At 43.5% G+C, this 21,395-nt stretch overlaps 1 protein-coding gene across 2 annotated transcripts in view; it reads left to right on the plus strand.

Moving 5' to 3' along the window:
* Positions 1 to 21,395, plus strand: part of UXS1 (UDP-glucuronate decarboxylase 1) — an 83,946-nt gene that overhangs the window by 46,804 nt on the left and 15,747 nt on the right. For both annotated transcript variants that reach the window (XM_088667582.1, XM_035115065.3), the window contains exons 2-7: positions 9,391 to 9,418; positions 11,654 to 11,702; positions 13,158 to 13,201; positions 14,504 to 14,564; positions 18,468 to 18,648; positions 21,185 to 21,289. In XM_088667582.1, the coding sequence (XP_088523708.1) occupies positions 9,414 to 9,418; positions 11,654 to 11,702; positions 13,158 to 13,201; positions 14,504 to 14,564; positions 18,468 to 18,648; positions 21,185 to 21,289 (445 nt within the window). In that variant the 5' untranslated portion in view covers positions 9,391 to 9,413. The remainder of the gene's footprint in view (positions 1 to 9,390; positions 9,419 to 11,653; positions 11,703 to 13,157; positions 13,202 to 14,503; positions 14,565 to 18,467; positions 18,649 to 21,184; positions 21,290 to 21,395) is intronic.

The raw sequence follows: 21,395 nt of genomic DNA on the forward strand, positions 1-21,395 counted from the left end.
TTTCTCTTTTTGCTGGGAAACCTAATAAAAACATTCTGCTGCTGGTTCTCTGAACTAAACTAATGGCTTGTTCACAGAACCTGTTTCCAGTTTCTAGGCTTATATTCTCTCTCTCTCTCTTCACCTGCCCCCCTTCCCCCCCCTGCCAGAGTTGCATTGTGGCAAATGTCCATCGTACCACCACAAGCAGGGCTTTCCTTTTCACATCCATTATAAGGTATTGGTCAATTTGAGGATATTTTCGGAACCATGCTGGAAACTGAATCCCGCACATAAGGAGGCCAGCTTGTGGGCTTTTTCCACAGGGGTGTGTGTGCGCAAATGCCACAGCAGTAGATCCTGATGTTTTGTACCATTGCAAATGTCGGGTTTGACTGGTAACGAAGTACCTGGCATTGTATGTGCAAAAGAAGGGTCAGATGACCTGTTGGAAGTAAGCACAGTACAGTACAACCTGTAAGCACAGCACAGTGCCAGCCTGTAGAAAAAGTTGGCCATGTTTGTCTCGGCGTCACATAGGCCGAGGAGAACCTTGTATATATGCCATCCTGGCGCCACGGAGGAAGGGCACTATAAAAGTGTAATAAAGAGAAATGGCAATTTTTCACATCCCACCAATTGAAGGGTGTCAGCCTGAAGTAATTAAGTAACAACTTGTACTTTAATTGACCTTGCATGTTTTAGTAATGTGAGGGCTGAAGCAGCGAGGAAGTTGAACATATATCCTGGGAGAACCCTCTTGTCCAGCCTTCCCCAACCAAGTCCCCCCTCAGATGTCGTTGGACTAGAGCTCCCATCATCCCTCACCATTCGCCACAGTGGCTGGGGCTGATGAGAATTATAGTCCAAAATATTGGAGGAACAACAGATTGGAGAAGATGGCTATAACCAGGGCTTTTTTTCCCAGCTGGAACTCAGTTCTGGTACCTCTCAGGTGGGTGCTGTTGTCTTCATAAGAGAACAAGGGAGGCATTCACAGTGGGCACCACTTTTTCTAGGAAGATAGCACAGGATATAACCCACAGGGCTAGATCAGGCAGGTGCCTTTCCCATGGTCTGCTACTGAAGTAGCAGAAGATCACACCTGAGACTTTCTGAATGCAGATCATCTGCTTTCCCACTCAGCTGTAGTTTAATGTAGGCCTTGCTTTAGAGTCTGCACACTTGAGCACTGACATGACTGTTGTTTTTGCTGCGGAAGGAAGGCAAGAGTCCATTTCTGCTTTAGATAACAGTGGTCAAATCCATGAATGTGGTGGCAGTGGAAGGAAGTAGTACAATAAAACACAATATAGCATTTTAAAGCAATAAAAATACAATTAAAAGTCAATATAAATATTTAATTTGATGTGCTGTTTTTTCTTCAACCATTAATCCACAGACACCCTGCGGACCACCTGAATGATGCTTGTGGAATAATGATGGTCCAAACCATGGGCCACAGTTTGGAAACCTATGATTTAGGCCTTTTTGTACATTCAGGCTTACACATTTCAGGGTTGCAATGCAGGCACATCTGATGCACTTGTCTTGCTGTCTATCTTGTTGCACTGATAAGGAGTGAGGAGAAAATCGCCAGAGGTTTCCTGGTGGCTCATAGCAGTTTTCCGCTCTGCTTAAAAGGAGAAACAAACAACAGGCCAGATAGAGCAGTAGGCTAGCTAAGGGCACGCTCTTCCTTGCGCAATGCAATGTCTCCAGGGTTTCCTTATTTAGGGGCATTGTAGTCATTTAATGTAAGGAGAAGCCCTAGGGCTTCAGCTGATTACTTTAACCGGTGAAATAATGCTTACAATCTAAAGTATGTTGTAGACGTCACCTCTTGTCTTGGGTGGTCCAGAATGGCCTAGAAATATTTAAGTAAGTGGATAATAAAAGAAAGTATTTGAATGTGTTTGTTGAAAGTGTGCCTCGGGTTCATTTCAGCTACTTAACTGGCATAGCCTTTTGTGTGTAGTGGAATAAGCTTGTAATCTTCAGCAAGATGTGTTAGTTGTTACAGTTGCTGCACATTTGAAAACTTACTTATCAAACCTTTATTAGGCATTTTGCATTTGAAAACTAGTATTAATAATAGTAATAATAATAATTAAGAATAGAAATGTTTCACAAACTAGTTCACATAAGCAGGAGGATGGTGATGTGGAGGAGGGACTTTTATTTTTTGTCCCTAGTTATGGTACAAACAATATCCACTTGGTGCCTAAGATGCTAATGCTAACTAGTTTTGTGACACAGCTCCCATCCCGCCCGCCACACAAAGTGTTCAATTTTAACAGCGGTTTTTTTGATGGACATTCTATAATTTGTGTAAATTGCTTAGAGCTTGCGGGTGGCTAAGCAGTATGTAAATTCCCAGGAGTAAATATTCCCCATAGCAGTCACAAGAGTTTGCTAGCTAGGCAAAAAGCTGTCAAAAGGCACAAAATATTTCCCCCTCTGATTGCTCAGAAATTGCTACTCGGCAATAAAAGCATTTATTTAACATAAATAATGCAACAAATTTCTCTTGATAGCACAGAATCCGAAAGGCCATTGAAGTGAACTTTTAAGTTCCTCTGGAATGGTAGCAGTCTCAGTAGCTTAACTCGAGGTAGTAAATTATGTGTTACTAAGAGGAGGGGGGCTTGCCGATCAGAAGGTCGACAGTTCGAATCCCTGCGACGGGGTGAGCTCCCGTTGCTCGGTCCCAGCTCCTGCCAACCTAGCAGTTCAAAAGCACATCAAAGTGCAAGTAGATAAATTCCAAGCGGGGAAGGTAAACGGTGTTTCTGTGTGCTGCTCTGGTTCGCCAGAAGCGGCTTCGTCATGCTGGCCTTATGACCAGGAAGCTGTACGCCGGCTCCCTCGGCCAATAACACGAGATGAGCGCCGCAATCCCAGAGTCGGTCACGACTGGACCTAATGGTCAGGGGTCCCTTTACCTTTGCCTTTAAGGGGGGGGAGTGATCATCGCGCTGACTGATGTTCTATATATTGTGTTGTTTTTCTGTGTGGGTTTGCTTTGTGAGGGATTGTCCCCGGAGCAACAAATAAATAAGTATTTTCTGAAAGGGTGATACGTTTTGTTTGTGCTGGTTTTCCTCAGTTTTCTGTAGAAGTCAGATAACACTTAAGTGCAGTAGCTTTTAATAGCCGAGAAGATCGATCCACTTCTGCAGGTCGATGCGCTGGCAGTAGCTGTCTTGATGCTTCCTTGAAAAATGATTAAGTGGTTTTGTGGCAATGGCCTGTCTCCACCCCCTTATTTCAGCATTGTCATTACAGAAGTGTAGTTCTGTGGATGATGCATATTTGCAATATGGTAAAATATCAGCACTGACATACTGAAACAAAAAACTAGGTGCAGTTCATCCAAAACAAAGGCATTATTTAGATTCTAAGGAACATGTACTTGTGGCTGAATGTGTTTCAGAGCCATCAAGATAGCTTTTATACCAGAGCAAGGCTGAGATCCAGGTTCAGAGATGTCCAGTTAATGCGCTACAGTGGGTAAAAAAAGCCTGCCAAGTCAAAGAGACGGGGTGGGATTCAACTAAATGTGTCCCATCAGCTCAAGGATTTCTGCTTGTGGAGTGGGACTTTTGCATTTCTCCTCCCCTTGCATGTCCCCATACCTGCCCAAAATGTGCTCCAGGTGGTTGGAGTGAACCCCTAGAACAGTTTTTTTTGGGGGGGGGGTATGGGTCGGGGAAGAGAGAGAAAATTTTCCGAGGTGCAAGCAGAAATCATTGCACTGACAGACGGATCAGCCAGTGCTAAGGTGGAAGCAACCCAGTGCTAAGGTGGAAGCAACCCAAGTTGTCATCCACTTTTAAGCGAATGCTTGCTTGCTGAACCTTGGAGCATAAAATCAAACTTAATCTTGGCCTTCACGGAAAGTATATCATTTTTTTGACACGTCTGCTCTTAAAGATAGGTGCACCGTGACTTAGTCTGGTGTGGTAAAGGGCCTAAAATTGTAATGTGTCTAATTAACTCTTATGGTTCTATAATTAAATCGCGACAGGAACAATTGGCTCATTGTCCGCTGTAGTTAATGGTAAAAGGCAGCTAATGGATTCGCAAGCAGGGCTTTTAGGGCGGGTTGGTGGCTTTGAAGTTTCTTGAAGTTAATAAAAGAATTGCCTTTCTGTTTATGCAACCCGATAGGGTCTTGTGACTAAATATCAGCTCGATCAGAGTAACTGTTGCCACAGCATTTGTTTGAGCTTTTGTTTCCAGTGTTTTCCGTCAAACAATGCACACCCGTTTTGCCAGAATGGAGCTGCTTGGAACTATGTAACGAGGCAGTTTTTAAAGTAGAAAAATAAATAACTATACTGCTTCCCTCCCACCTCCAATACGTGGTATAGCCATAGCTGCCAAGTTATCCCTTTTTTAAAGGGATTTTCCATTATGCTGAATAGGCTTCCTCGCGAGAAAAGGGAAAACTTGGCAGCTATGGGTATAGCATGTGAAGCAAATTTTTTTACTTAATTTGGGTGCTTCCCTATCTTCCCAGTTATTGCCCATTAGTTTATTCCCTATTGATCACCAGTTTCCTCATTTCAGACTGCTAAATTGCTATGTTGCTCACTAGCTGTCTTCTCTCACCTACATCAGGAGAGTTTCTGGGAGCTGCTGTTGCTTGCATCCAGAAGGTGCGGTGTCCGTTGTAAGGTCCTACTGTTTTGGTGGTCCTGGTGGGACACGTTTAAACATTTTCAGCGTTGCCTATGCTCGATTCTCGCGAGCGCTTGTGCGCGATCTGCTCGCAGGCATGGTGTCGGCTCTCTTTCAGCGGATGTTTTGCATCCTAAAAGGCGAGTGTGGGCAGAGCGCAAGAGGGAATCCTTATCCGGGGTTTTAGTTCATTTCAGTTACGTTCACTATATCTGTGGCACCTTTGAAACGAAGTGCTCACTCACCTTGGCTTGGAGGCTTCTAGCATTAACAGATAAGAAAACCACCTGTCCTTGGCGTCTCTTTCCAAGTCTCTCCAACATGTTCATTTCTCCCCATCTTTGGCAACCACCCTTGCACTGCTTGAGTCTACCACATCCCCTTTGGACAACCATAGACATTTTTGCCGCCGGTTCTTGAGAATGATTAATCCCAAAGTAGACAGCTCACCAGCTTCTGTTGCCTCCCCGCCCCGCCCCCCCCCGGATCAGTTTAAAAGCTGTTCTACCACCTTTTTCGCTTTAAGCACCCATCAGCCATACAAAATACCATCCTTTTCCGTGTATAAGATAAAAAGTGATGGTTGTCTTATACATGGGTAGTGCATAGGGTGGATGTTTGATTGGTTGCTGCCGTGTCTGTCAGCAGCTTTCGTACGTGTGATTGGTTGCTGCGTCAATGGGTGGTGTTGATTGGCTGACGCTCAAGCAGTTGGGCGGGCAATTGGCAGCTTCTGCCGGCGATGGGACAGACGGGAGGCAGATTTTGTGATGTGTGTGGGTGAGCGATTTTCGGCAATCCCCCCTAAAAAAAAGCTCAACAACCCTGGGTAATCCCCTCCCCCAAAAAAGTTCAACAGCCCTTTGCCATCTCCCCCCATTTTCTTAAATTTGGCTCCCCCAAAATAGGGGGCGTCTTATACTTGGGGGCGTCTTATAGCTGGAAAGTATGACACTTTGATTCTGCGAAGGATGCATATTATTAGGAAGGCATGCTTAAAATCTGGGGCAGGTTTGTTGATATGTTCCCATGGCTCTTGGCAACCCGGCTGGCTAGCAACCAGTCCATTGAGTGTGTCTTGTGTAGTGAATGGGCCTTGGAAGTGTGTGCACATGCCCTTAAGGCAAATTAAGGTGATTGAATAAATGCTTTGTGGTGTGTGAGTGTTTGTGTTCTGTGTGCTCCTCAGGGCAACATGCAACAATTTAAATTACAAGGCCATAGAGTATACTAAAATGCACACACACACTGTTCACATAAGCTTAACCGGAAACCAAAGAATTTGAATGTTTACTGTGCCTGGATTCAGGATATATTAAAGAGAAGGTTGGAATTATTGCTTTGTTTCGCACATAATGGTCAGCTTGTTAATTTTATAAAGCCATCGTCGATATAACAAAATTTCACTTTACTGAAGATGTTTCTTTCTGTTTTCTCCCATATTTTCTTAATAGTTTTAAAGTAATTAAGTGTTTCTGGGTGCTCTTACTGTGATCAGTAGCTTAAAATAACAATCGATTTTTTAAAAAATACAATAACACTAATTACAGTGCATTTGATACTATTTTCTCTGTAGACAAATAAGGAGGAGCTAGCATTCTGTTTTCAGTTGCCTTCACAGCCAGGAAGTGTTTGGAAGGTTGCTTGTATTTCTTGTATATCTTTAACCCACTCACCCATAGGGGAACTTAATAATAAATCATGACGCAGTGAAATATGTCACGTGCTGTTATTCATCTAAGGTTGTATTTACCTAATTTTGAGACCTGCTAAGGAACAGATGGTTGTTATTCTGTCCTGATATGTAAAACCAGAGAATTCAAAGAAGGCAAACTCTCCCCCCCCCCCAATGACTGTATATCTGACTCTGTCTATGGGACACAGATGACGTTGTGGTCTAAACCACTGAGCCTCTTGGGCTTGCCGATCAGAAGGTTGGTGGTTCGAATCCCTGCGACAGAGTGAGCTCCCGTTGCTCTGTCCCAGCTTCTGCCAACCTAGCAGTTTGAAAAGCATGCCAGTGCAAGTAGATAAATAGGTATCACTGCGGCGGGAAGGTAAACGGTGTTTCTGTGTGCTCTGGTTTCCATCACGGTGTTCCGTTGCGACAGAAGCGTTAAGGTTAAGTCATGTTGGCCACGTGACCCGGAAAGCTGTCTGAGCACCGCAACCCCATAGTCGCCTTTGACTGGACTTAACCGTCCAGGGGTCCTTTACCTTTACCTTTTTTTTGCTCTGTGTCTTCATGTCTACGTTCTGCACTCATGTCTCTGCATGCACAAGAGAGAATGTGGGGTAGCTGCTCCCTCTTCTGTTTTGGGCATGCTCTGTCACCACCAGGAGCTGGGTTCTTGGGAAGCGTTGCCCAACAGCGAACATGGCCGTCAGCCGGAGAAAGGAGTTGGCCACTCTTAACTATATGTAGAATATTTCCACATGAAACGAGAAAGCACACAAGGAACAAGACAAATGCTTCATAAACATCCATTCATTCCTCACAAAGAGAAATTGTCCCCCTGCCCTCAGTCACCGTTGATGGTCAAAATTTCAGTACAGTACTGGCTAAAATAGGCAAGAAGAAAGGCTGATTGCCGAAGAATTGATGCTTTTGAATTATGGTGCTGGAGGAGACTCTTGAGAGTCCCATGGACTGCAAGAAGATCAAACCTATCCATCCTGAAGGAAATCAGCCCTGAGTGCTCACTGGAAGGACAGGTCCTGAAGCTGAGGCTCCAATACTTTGGCCACCATGAGAAAAGAAGACTCCCTGGAAAAGACCCTGATGTTGGGAAAGATGGAGAGCACAAGGAGAAGGGGATGAGATGGTTGGACAGTGTTCTCGAAGCTACGAACATGAGTTTGACCAAACTGTGGGAGGCAGTGGAAGACAGGAGTGCCTGGCGTGCTCTGGTCCATGGGGTCACGAAGAGTCGGACACGACTAAACGACTGAACAACAACAATAAAATAGGCACAGCCCAGATGCGAAAATGAGACCCAGGCCCAGCTCTCAGGTTTTGTAAACTGAAGAGACAATCTGCACAAGGGAGGTGCAGAGGGGGGGAATACACAGAGAAGAGAAATGTGTTTGACAATGCCAGAATAAATTAGGGAATTGTAAGCAGGCATTTATATCTATCTGACGTTCTTCCTTGACTACAATGGTATGAGTTCTAGGGGGTGAAAGTGGCTTTGGTCTTCTGGCCAGCAGCAGAAGCCGAAGTTGCTTCACACTTTGAAATTCTTGGAGCAGCAGGGGTTCTTTGTGGACAAGGAACCCAATGTGGGGGGGGGCCAGGCTGGCATTTTTTTAAATACCTCTTGAGTTCTTCCTCCCAGGGGTCCTTGTTCTTCTGGACTAGGAGCAGGGGACACCAGGCGGTAAGGATTGAATGTGCCCCCCCCCACTCTCTTCACTGGCTCTGCTTTGCCCCTCAAGCATTTCTGCCAGGTTGGAATGCGTCCTTGAACTGCCACAATGCCTCTTTCTTGCCAGGTTGGATGAGGAGAGAGATTTGTGTCAGTGTGTATGGAAGCTAGCTTACTGTGCAGAGTTACATCCATTGCTCTGCCTGCTCTTGTCTCTCTGCCCACCCCCCACGGCATGTGACCCATAGAAGGTTGCCCCTCTCATAGAATTGTAGAGTGGGAAGGGACCCCAAGGCTCATCTAGTCCAGCCCCCTGCAATGCAGGAAGCTTTTGCCCAATGTGGGGCTCAAACCCACAATGCTGAGCTCAATGGTCTTCATGGCTCCCCTTTCAAACATGATGTGTGCTCAGGGGGGCATATGATGCGGGAAAGTGGTAAAATGAAGGGCCACTTAGTTTGCTATAAGATTTCTATGCATATGGTAAAGGTAAAGGGACCCCTGACCATTAGGTCCAGTCATGACCGGCTCTCTGGGGTTGCGGCGATCTTCTCACGTTATTGGACAAGGGAGCTGGCGTACAGCTTCCAGGTCATGTGACCAGCATGACAAAGCCGCTTCTGGCGAACCAGAGCAGCACACGGAAACGCCGTCTACCTTCCCACTGTAGTGGCACCTATTTATCCGCTTGCACTTTGACATGCTTTTGAACTGCTAGGTTGGCAGGAGCAGGGACCGAGCAACGGGAGCTCACCCTGTTGCGGGGATTCGAACCGCTGACCTTCTGATCAGCAAGCCCTCGGCTCAGTGGTTTAACCCACAGCGCTACCCGCGTCCCATGCATATGGTACTTCTGTAAATAAAATAACTTGTAACCTGGTGGTATCTAGTCATATCTGATGGCATTTTTCTTGTGTCTCCCCCGCACCCCGGCCTGTGGGAAGCTTCACAGAACAGTCTAGTATGATTGTCGTATGTGATGACAATATACGTGTTGTACGTTATTTCCTACTTGGAAACCTTCTGTGAAGTAATCTGTATGCGAAAGAGAAGTATATTAAGCACATCCAGATTTGGGCTGCCTGAAGCTTGTTGCAGCTTCAAATGCTGAATGTTTTCCTGACTGTGACAATTAACATTCAGTACTTTGGGAGGGCTAATTACTTTTGGGATATTTCAGCATCCCAATAGTCCTATAATCATTTGATATATACAGTATGACTTGTTTTCTGGAATACCTGCTCTTACCCTAATGAAGCTCACCTCGTTAATACTGTACCTGAAATGAATGTCTTCTGAATTGATTTAAACTATTTTCAAGCAACACTAATTCATTCTTCTTTTTCTTTTCCCACAGCTGTATGGGGAAATGTACTCAACATGAGGTAATAATGAGTGCTTCTTTTTCCCCCCTTTTGTATGTCTGTGAGGATGCGAAGTAGAATTATTTTTTCTGTCAGAACAACAAAAAGTATCTTTTTCTCCAGCCTTTCTTTCCTTCTTCCATGGAATGGAAGGTAACAGGAAACATTCAGTTTCTCTGATTAAAAATGTTGTTGTCACCCACAAATTTTTGGCACGAGAAGAAAAAAAGTGGCAGTTGAAAATGAGTAGACCTATCCACAAGTGTGGGACAAGGCCCTATAACTGTTCTATTCCCCCCCTTTACTATCTCTTCCCATTTCTCCTTCCTGGGGTGCAAACTCAGGAACAACAGTGGTAGATTTGTTATTAGTGAAGGCATTGCATGCGTCCTTACAGGAGCAATTTTTATGCTGGAGATAATAATATACGAGTGGCGTGCTGCTGGTTTGAAAGGATCATACCTCTTTGAGCAATATCTCTGTTGGGATTAGCCATGCAAATGTCCTTCAGAAGTTTATCAGAGTGGGGAAGAGATTGTCACTGTCGTCTTTGCAAAAACTATGGGCCGTATCTAATGTTAACCATTCCATTCACTCTATAGACTTCTTGCTTGTGTAATGGAACTTCTTTCTCTTCTCCCTTTGCACCCTCAAAAATCTGCTCTGGATTGTCTGGAGCAGAATTTGTGGGAGTGCAGGAAGAGGAGAGGGGAGAATACATCCTGCCTGTTTGCACAGTGTTAGATACAATTCTATATCCTTGACTCCCTCTGCCCCAATTCTTTTGTGTGTGCTTTGCAGTCAGTGTTCCAAAAACCTTTATCAAGTATTACGAGATTGCATTCAGCAGAACTGTGTTTCCGAAAAGAACTGTATGCTCCTTCCAAAGAAAGAAAGAAAACGGCCACTTCTGCTTCCCGTTGTAAGTGGAGAGTCAGATTGAATTACAGTGGTACCTCGCTAGACGAATGCCCTGCTAGACGAATTTTTCGCTAGATGAGTGGGTTTTGCGATCGGAGGTTGCCTCGCAAGACGGAATTCATTTTGTGAAAAATTGATCTAGCGAATTGCAGTTTCCCATAGGAATGCATTGAAATTCAATTAATGCAGTCGGACACGACTAAACAACAACAACAATGGGCATTTTTTAAAAAAAAATTCAATGCATTCCTATGGGATTCGCAAGACGAATCGACTCACAGAACGAATTAAATTCGTCTTGCGAGGCACCACTGTACTCCATTGGTGAAAATAAACATTTACTGGTGCTAATCCTTGGCTGAAAGTGAGCTGGGTTCTTTGCTGTAGAAAATCCATTTAACTGTGTGGGTTTCATAGTCTCTGATTGTGTTATCAGCACTTGAAACCCATAAGATTAAACATGTTCATCTGGGGACGTATGTGGTTTCACCCAGTGAACCTTTTTCACAAATGACTCTTAAGGTAACAAAACAGTTCTAACTCTGGAGTAGCTAACCTCTGGCCCTTCAGAAGTTGCTGGACTCTTGACACCCAATATCCCCTGTCAGCACAGCCAGCTGGGGATGATGCGGGTTGCAGACAACCACTGAGAGCCATAGCTTAATCACTCCTGGTTTTAACTCTCTTACTCCAGAACAAGGGCATATAGCCACAGGTTTCTGGTGTATGAAAGGGCACAGGATTGACTTGTAACTTTCAGGGGCTTCCCACACTTTTTATAGAGTGTCATATCTGGGATAGCATTTATGCAAAGGTGTGCATGACCCAAGCTTCAGATCACGCATGGCATTCTATGTGCCAGGAGCTGGGTCTGCGCGAACCCAGGAGTTTTTCTTTGTGTACATCCTACATGCTATGCAGCCGTGTCAATATGTTTCCCCAAACTTGGGTCTCCCAACTGTTCTTGGACTACAACTGCCATCATCCCTGGCTAGCGGGACTGGTGGTCAGGGATGATGGGAGTTGGAGTCCAACGATCCCCCATCTCTACAGTAAGTCTGCAACTTAAACTCATTTAACTTGTGCGCATTCAGTTTTATGTGCTTAGCATTGTTTTTTAAACAAAATTTAAAAGGGGGGCGGGCCTCTTGGGCCGGGAGACTTTAGCAATCCCACCCACCATTGCACCCAATGACTATGCCCAATTTTGGCTTTAGGTGCAATTCCCGTAAAGTCACACTCATGTAAATTGAGGGCTTACTCTATCTAGCTGAACTTCTGTTGCTGGATCCTTGGCCATTTTTAATGTTTTCCTTATGGTTTTCTGCCCAACAGGTCTATCCAGGATAATAGTGATCAGAAAGTAGAAATTAAGATTGAAGAGGTCAGTATGCTGGATATCCAGTATTATAATTCTTGCTATCCCCACAGTCCGCATTTTGCAGGCTTCCACTGTTTTCCTTTCGTTGTCTGCCTTCTTTCCTTTCAATTCTGTCCCCTCGATGGAGCTGCCACTTTTATTTTCCTTCTCTTCAAATGTTGCCAAAGTTCACAATCATTCAGCTCCACGCCAGTGTGTTGCTTTGTAGAGGTCTTCCTTTAACAGTCATACTTTGAGATCCTACTTGTTAGTTGTAAATAATAATATATATAAAACAATTTCTGTTTGCCCCCTCCTCCCCCCATATCCTCAGTTTTTGTGAGTGGGTAGTAACGCATTCATCAGTCTTTGTAAAATAAATAAACACAGTAATAATGCAACCAATATAATGCAGCCTCGGCTTCTCTTCGCACACCAAACGTCTGCTCCCAGTGTATGTCAGGATTGAAATGGGTCATGGGAGTGAAATGCTGATTTCCTGTTGGCCTTCTTTATCTTAGTTTCGGTCGTGCTAATATGTAGCAGACTGCAGCACCCACCCCTCAATTCTTTATGGCTGTGTCATCTTGTACAGCTAATCTAAACCATGGCTTAATGTAACAATGGAGGAATGGTTGTTAAAATTAATGGACTTAGCTGAGATGGCGAAATCGACGTGTTTAATCAGGGGAAAGTCAGTGTTAACATTTACTAAAGATTGGTTTTAAATTATTGTTGGAAGCCGCCCAGAGTGGCTGGGGAAACCCAGCCGGATGGGCAGGATACAAATAATAAATTATTTATTATTATTATTATTATTATTATTATTATTATTATTACCACCTCACCTGCTTGTGCTGGTCTATAAAGATTTGATTATGAGTAAAGATTGGAAACCTCTCATAGACTTTTGTGTGGAAAAAAGGAAATAATGACACTTGGATTTGGGGATAGAAGATAAAGTTAGTTCATAGAAAGTGGTTTTGTTGGGTGTTAATATTGGAGTGGATGAAGTGAATATTGTTTATATATAGCAGACAGATGAAGAATCAGAAGTTCTTCAGTTTCCAAACTTTGTCTTTTCTGTTTTCTCCTAAGCAATTTTATATCTCTTTCTTGTTATCTCTCTTCCTTCTTTTTTCTTTTTCACTACGTCTTTATCTTATTCTGACTAATTTTGGATAAGAAATATATTTGATATTAAGTTTTGTATTTTTCTCTATGAACACTTTTATTTTAATTAACCAACTATGGCTTAATGTGAAAGTTCTGGTTCCCAAGGAGGAGATAGCATCTGCTCTGCTTTTCCCTTGTGCTTTAGCTCAGTGTGGTGGCTAAGCCAGAGTTTGGCGTAGGATCGCAATTAAAGCTCTCTCTCATCTTTTAACTATGACCTGTAGTTTAAGAACAAATCTTGATTTGTTGTTCTTGCGGGGAAATATATTGATGTAAGGTGTTAACTGTCGCTTTTGCCTTTAGGTTGTCGCGCCTTTAAGAGAGAAGATCCGAGAACTGGAGAAAAGGTACCTTCAAAAGCCATGGCGACTGAAATGTCTTCAGATAGGGCACTGGAGACACAATGAAACCTTGCTTGACCCCACAGCACAGCTGCAGTGGAGCAGACCACAGCTCACTTAATGCAACTCTTTGGAAATAGTTTTGCAGGTAGTGACAGATCAAGGAGAATTAACTGGGACACAGTCCCCTCTCCTAGTGTCAGAGCAACCAAAGCTGTGTCGGTGCTGAAGCCAGGTTGAAATGAATGAATGCAAACTTAAAGTGTGACTGCGGTTGTATGGCTACAATCTTCTCGAGTACCTTTCCCAAATAAAGGATATGTTAGTGATTAAGAGGTAGCTGCTTAAATCCTCAACAGTCTAGGGAGTTTAGAACTGTCACCACATCCCCCCCCCCACTTCACTGCATGTTTATATTTATAGTAGCCCAAAATAGAATGTACTATTGCAGACTTGGTGGTACATCTGGCATCCAACACTGTGTACCAATGAAGCATTTTGTATTCCTGTTTTCATCCAGGAAGATAAGTGAGAGAAGCTGCAGATCAGTTCACAGTATAAACAAAGAACTCGTGCTTTATGCCACAACATTTGATATTAGTGACTTCTAAGGAGGCTATAAGGGATGCGGGTGGCGCTGTGGTCTAAACCACAGAGCCTAGGGCTTGCCGATCAGAAGGTCAGCGGTTCAAATCCCCGTGCTGGGGTGAGCTCCCGTTGCTTGGTCCCTGCTACTGCCAACCTAGAAGTTCGAAAGCATGTCAAGTGCAAGTAGATAAATAGGTACCGCTCCGGTGGCAAGGTAAACTGCATTTCTGTGTGCTGCTCTGGTTCGCCAGAATAGTCATGCTGGCCACATGACCTTGAAACTGTCTGTGGACAAACGCCGGCTCCCTCAGCCTATAGAGTCGTCTAGGGGTACTTTTACTTTTACCTTTTAAATAGGCTATAATGTTTGATCACCTAAGTCTAATGTTGGATACAACTCAGTATAGTAGCACCTCGGGTAACGTAAACTTCAGTTTGCAAAAGCAGCAAACCTGGAAGTATTTCACCACATGTGCATGCATAGAAGCAGTCTACCACTTCCCCTCGGGTTGCAAAAACCTCGGGATCCGACCAGACCTCCAGAACAGATCCCGTTCATGTACTAATTCATATGTATTGGCTTCCAGGAGTTAATGGTCTGTGATTCTCTTATGTAATGTTTACTGGGTATCGTAGGATAAGCACATGTGCCAGTGATAAGTCTGCCAGCTTCAATAAGGTTTAAAATTTCTCATTCTTTCATTTTGAAATGTTTCATAGTTTTACTCAGAAGTACCCGCCAGTGAAGTTCCTATCCGAAAAGGATCGTAAAAGAATTTTGGTAAGTTGGCAACTTGCTCAGAACTAATCAGTGATCTAAATTTCTGCATAGGTTTAATAAGAAGAAACGACAAGGTGGCCGATCTCTTTGTGGCATGGCACAGATTGAAAAGAAAATTCATTGTACTTAGCTTTTTGGCTCCCGAACACTACAAAGCCAGAAGTGACTGTTCTGGTTTGCGAACTATTTTTGGAAGCCGAACGTCCGACAGGGCTTCCGATTGGCTGCAGGAGCTTACTGCATTCAATCAGAAGCCGTGCTTTGGTTTCCGAACATTTTGGAAGTCACATGGACTTCCGGAACGGATTCCAAGGTACGACTGTACATGTCTGTTTGCGTGTATATAGTCTTTATACACACTACCTGCACATTCTTAGAAATAGCCACATGTGCATATCTCACATGGCAAACTGCTACCACATGATGAAATTATTTTCTACATATAATATAATAGTGATGGTGATGTAGTTTTCATTAAAGGTGAAATTGAGCAGCTGATATCGGTAGAATTGCTCCGTGTCAAACATCTAGAAAGCCTTTTGAAAAGTGAGCCAAATGAACAGCTGACACCAGTAGAAGAACGTTGGCTGTCTTGAATCTCTAAATCAGGGTTTCCCAAACTTGGGTCTCCAGCTGTTTTTGGACTACAACTCCCATCATCCCTGGCTAGCAGGACCAGACGATGGGAATTGTAGTCCAGAAACATCTGGAGGGCCAAGTTTGGGAAACCCTGCACTAATGTGTAGGAGCTGCAGACTGTAAATGCAGGCCTAAAATATTCCTAGTAATTAAATGACATGGAAACTAATTGACTCTTAGCTAAGAGCAGTGTGTTGGTCCATGAACTTTCCATTAAAGCTGTGAATCAGAAATTCTGTTGATGTTACTGTGAGCACAGCATTGGGCTCTGATTAAAGATTTGGTGGTCCTATGTCCTTTTGATAAGCATCCTGTTGTTTGATAGAACTGGAGCTTTGTAGTTTTGGTGGAGTAAACATATACGTAGCAACCCAGGATTTTTGTGAGGCTTTAAGAACGCTTTGACACCCTGATTAAAAACCCATTTACTTACACGAAGACCCATTGATGTCACCTCTCCCGAATGTGCCTGTGTTCAGCCTTTAAATGCAGTCTTGGGGAAAGTGCAGGACTGTAAAAACTATGTGATGTTGCTCAAGCTAAGAGGGTCTGATCTTAACCAGTGAGTGTTTGATGTGAGACAGCCGGGGAGCCATATGTACTGTATGCAAAACTGAAGAAGAGGAAGGTAACCCCAGAAGGTTATTTTTATCAGGATGAAGATGCATATCACACAGTTGCCTAGATTTCCTGAATGACTGTGCTAACCTTGAACAGGTTGTGTCAGTCAGAATGAATAACTTGTGCAGTACGTGTTCATCAGGAATGGTTTTTCAGGAGGTGCGGGGAAGTAGAAAACAGGATTCTGACGAAATCAAGAGCCCTTCTACTCATACAAGCAAACACTTGGGATGCAATCCAATTGCTGTGGTGTTGTACAAGAAGGACACTTTCTTTTCACGAAGATCACGTCTATGGATGGGAAGAACCACATTGTCAAGTAATTCAGTCAGTTGACTACTATTTGTAGCCTCTGGTCTGGTATTGAGTGCAAATCTCTTGGGTTCTGATCAGCAGCTGGCCATTGTGAAGAAGCATTTCCTTCCTCCAGCCTGATCCAGGAAACTTTCACTCTGACCCAGCAAAGCTGCTCTTAATTTACTGGGAAGGGTGTAGTGCAGGCTTCCTCAACCTCGGCCCTCCAGATGTTTTTGGCCTACAGCTCCCATGATCCCTAGCTAGCAGGACCAGTGGTCAGGGGTGCTGGGAATTGTAGTCTCAAAACATCTGGAGGGCCGAGGTTGAGGAAGCCTGGTGTAGTGGTTTCCTCACAACACTTCTAGAATGGTTGGGCTTCCTGATTTGGCTTTGAATGCTAATTCATGAATGATCCTAGTGATGAGGTCAGTCGGAGGCGGGTTCTTCCTTGAACACCACCCCAGCAATGCATGTGTAAAGGAACGTAGGTAGGACCAACCCCAGAATATGTTTCTCGGACACTTTCGGGTATTGCTTCCTTTATGGCTGCCATAATTTGCAAAGTGATACATGGATTGAACTATAACCCAGGCAATATTGTGAATGTAAAACCCAACCTTCTGAGAATGTTGGTTAGCTTAAAAGTGGCTGAAAGATTTCTCAGTCTTTTATTAGATGGCTGGAGATGTATAGAGTCTCTTGCACACAACTCTCTTACTGATGGCATTGTTGTCAGACATTTGAATCAAATAAGGGGAAAGTTAGATTTTAAATTGCTTGGCCTGTGAGGCAAATTAAAAAAAGTTCTTGGTGTGTGTTTAAAAATATATGAATTCAGCAAATTTAATTCCCCTATTATGAAGTAAGGATCACCTTTGCAAATATATTAATTAACAAACAAATAGCCAAGTTAGTGCGGCGTTGGGAATCATCACACCTTTTCGGTAGCTGTAAGAGTCTTCCACTGTTAATTGTTCAAAGCGTTAGTAATCACTTGTAATCTCACAGCTGCTATTTGGATTGCCTTAGCAGAGTACTGAAATTGGCTGTTATGTAATTGACCCTTACGAAGTTGCCACATCAGACTGAAGCTCATTTGTTTTCTTCAGCGGTTCAGTAGTGCTCGGTTATTTTCCTCACCCTTTGGAATGTTGTGTGAATTGAGTGAACTTTTAAGTGGCACCAGCTATGGACCGGGTGACCTATAGTTCAGTCTCGTTGTCTGTGCACTAAGTTGATGAGAGACACTTGCAGGAAAGACCGCAGCGCAGGGTAAATAAGCATTTGCTTAAAAATGCATAACTTTCTTCTGGATGCATTATCTTTCTCAAGGTCCTAACCCGCATTGTGAAAATGAGGGTGTAGCCATGTTAAATTTATTGGCATTTTCCATAGATTTGCCCAAGTCGTGCTTCAGTCTGGTGATAACTGTGTCTGTGAAAATGTCCCTACCTCTATGAGAAAGCTAGGCTGTCAGAAAGATGTCCAGATCAACACTTTTCTCCCTTGATATCTCTCCAGATATATGAAAGTTTTCCACCTGCAGAGAGAAGGTGTGGTTGTTGTTTTTTAAAAAAATATGGGAGTAAGTCAAATAGGCAATCCCATCATCACAACCACCTTCAGTCAGACTTCCATTGCTATTTCTGGACATCTGCACCTGCCCTCTGAGTTAATCCACACCAGGAGTAGCCAGCCTGGTGCCATGCAAATGTTGATGAACCGCAACTCCCATCATCCCTAACCAATGACTTTGCTGACTGCGACTGATGAGAACTGTAGTTCATCTGGAGGGGAACCACATCAATTATACCTGGTCCAGACAGATCTAATTTAAGTAGAATGGGATGCAACAAACAACAATGCATTGCAGGAATGCTTGCTGTTTTCTCATCCATTCCTGGAGGGATGGGATTGTGAAAAGAAGCATGCATTTTGCATGATGGTCCTTGGTGAAAATCCTGTGTGGATCTTCCCTAGTTTTCCTTGTATTCTGGTGAATTTAGGGTGGCGTGGGATAAACCTCTAATTCCTTGAGTTTGGAACATGCTATTTTACCGAACAGGGGGCATCAAACTTAACTTTTGACCTCCCAGGAAGAACTTTGAGTCTCACAAATTCTGTGGTTGCATGAAGTGAGGAGGGAGATGTATCTATTACTACTCTGAAGCTTAATTTAAAACAAAATGGAGTTGTTTTCCCTTCCCCATCCCCTATCAAGATGTAAAAACAAAAAACAACACTCTGAAAGCTGCTGTTGATTTCATTTCATGTTTGTGGACTTTTTGTCTGGTGTTTTCCTTTTAAAAGAGAAGAAACATTTATATGCAAACTGTCCTAATGCAGATAACTGGAGGAGCAGGGTTTGTGGGTTCTCATCTTACTGACAAACTAATGATGGATGGCCATGAAGTTACAGTTGTGGACAACTTCTTTACGGGCAGGAAAAGAAATGTGGAGCACTGGATTGGCCACGAGAACTTTGAACTGATTAATCATGATGTCGTAGAGCCCCTCTACATTGAAGGTGAGTCCCTGCCGAGAGGACACGAGCTGGCTTGCTTCACGCATGAACATTAGGGACCTGTTTCTGTCATCTCATAAACGGACACCTCTGTGTGGCTGGCAAATTCTGCCAGTTTCCTAAAGTCCACATGCAATTGCTTCTGGGAGCATGGAAAGTACCACTGCCCTCACGGGAATTGGGCAGCTGAAGATACCATATCCACAAAGTTAGCCGAGAGGGGAGGACCCACGATGTTTGCGCAAGGGCTTCTGCTTCTGCCACAGAACTCCCCTCTCCTTTCCCCATGTGACTCCCGCAGCCCCCCACCCCACCCTCAATCTGATTGGGGGATTGTGAGGAATTCCTGTATTAGATTTGGACGACACGGGGAGGAGACGGAGGGGAAGTTTAATTTACCTGCATCTTGACATCACAAGTACATAATACTGTAGTTCCTCAGTGAAGGCAGTGAAATCACACTGGAATAAAATTGCTTGGGGATGTACTTGAGTTCTCAGATCTGCTTATTACAATGCAAGTGGGCTTAGGAAACATGAAAACAGGTTCCGATTCTGTAACATCCTCATGGTCAAGCAATTATAGAGGTTGAGCTGTTTAATTCTCTGCTGCCTCCCCTTCCCTTTTAACTCTTCACCCATGCTGTTTTCACACTATGACAATATGGGTGAAATTTAAAAACAAAACAAAAAACTGTGCCCATAATACTAAGCTAAGCCATTACTTTGTGTGAATGACTTAATCTGTGGGCTCCTGGTGAAAAGATCACAACTGCTAACCTCCTTCTCTAGACCTGTTGCTGTGAGCCAAGCCATGGTTTGGCTTAGCATTATGTCTGAATCCATGCTTGTGGCTTATTTGCCCCAGGCAAACTATGAGTAGTAACCCGGCTTGTGAATTTTCTCAACTGAACTAAACCATGAGCCTCGGTTCTGACATAACACTAAGCCAAAACATGGCTGCGTTCACAGCTGTGCAGTAACTAACATCAGGAGTGGAAGAGAAGAGAAGCACGCCCAATCTTTTCACTGGAAAGCCCACACATTTGATTGTTCATGCTGTAAGCTTTGGTTTGGCTCAGTGGTACATACAAACCAGAATGTGAGCATTGGAATAATGCCATATATCTTGCCTTTTGAGGTTACACATGCCACAGGCATGTTTTGCCTCCTTGCCCTCACGGTACAGGTACTACAAATACACGGTGCAAATATACTGTATTTGCAGATATTGTCAAGTTGAGCGAAAAATACATGAGATAAGTACTTTTTAGAAGCTGGAGTTATTTCACTAGGACTACAGAACTTCATGAATCTTTATCTAAATGTACAGGAGGCACACACTGTCTTGAGAAGCGGGGGGGGGGGCATTTGCCATGTTTGCAAGACTATAATATAAATGGGGGTTAATAAGATTCTCCACCTATCCCAGACTCCAGTTTAATTAGATCCCCTAACGACTTTGTTTCTGGATCATGAGGGTGTAGCTGTGCAGTTGGAATTTGCTAATGGTCTGCAACACCTCCCTCGTACAATCAAATGCTTTTGGTTAAATAATACCAGTGGGACGTTATTAAACCGGCAGCCTGTTTTTAGCACGCAATTTCAGCCTTAGCTGGGTATGAATTATATAGTTTCTTTTTGTTGGGTATAATGAAAGGCAATTCCGGTGTGACTCTCTCTCAACAAGAAGATACTTCACAGTTCAAAGTGTTCGCTGTGTGTCTGTGACAAGGGAAAAAAAACACAGAATGCGGAAATCACACAAGCCTGTTTAAACAGCACCCTTAGAACTAGCTAGCCAAACACTTTAAACAAAGATTTCTCTGTAAAATTGTTTTGAAAGTCAGCTTTCATCCCAAAAGGTTAAAAAGAAACCAGCGATAACCCACAAGGATTAAGTTAGTACTAGAAAAGTTTTTCAATCATCTTTGCATCGCTTCAGTATAATTGGGTGAGAATTTGTCTGGGGGAACAATTCAAACCTAAATCATTTGTATGTGAAATGGGATTTGGAAGAAATATTTATTTGGTTGTACATTCTGAATAGAGTGGTGTTTTTCTCCTCTTAAACTAAAAAAAAAATGATATAAGTTTATATTCTCACCACTTTTATACCATCTTCCTAGTTCTACACCCATAGGAACAAGAGAAATGTATCATACAGTAGTTCCTGGTTCTCTTATGGAGAGGAGCCAAAGAACATCTTCCTCCTTTCCCCCTTTTAATGCAGCCTTCCAGCCATGCCTTTGTCTTGCTTCGCTTGTGAGTAGACCCTTGCAAGTAGGCTCTTGCTCATGAGAGTTAGAAGAAGTGATTGTATCCAAATCTGGGCTGCTATTCACTCTTGGACTCTTGCCTTCCATTTTCTTCTGTCAATTCAATTCTCTCATTGGCTCTGTTCCCACATCCGAGAGATCTGGCATGGTGGAAGTGTCCCTGAGTACCTACAACTCCTTCCCACTTTTTTAATCTCCTAACTGAGTTGGTGTAAAATAAACGCTCTTCTCTTCTTCTTCTTTTTTGTCATTGTTTCACAGTGGACCAAATTTACCACCTGGCCTCTCCAGCCTCCCCTCCAAATTACATGTATAATCCCATCAAGACGCTAAAGACCAACACCATAGGGACGCTGAACATGTTGGGTGAGTCAGTGAGTGGATTATGTGAAATAAGCAGCTTGACGTTCATTGAAATGGTACTGTGCATCGCTACTGACTTTTACTGGAGAAAGGCGCAGCATCCTGATTC

The sequence above is a fragment of the Zootoca vivipara genome, chromosome 4 (genome assembly GCF_965207765.1).
Source record: "Zootoca vivipara chromosome 4, rZooViv2.hap1.1, whole genome shotgun sequence".
NCBI classification, from domain to species: Eukaryota; Metazoa; Chordata; class Lepidosauria; order Squamata; family Lacertidae; genus Zootoca; species Zootoca vivipara.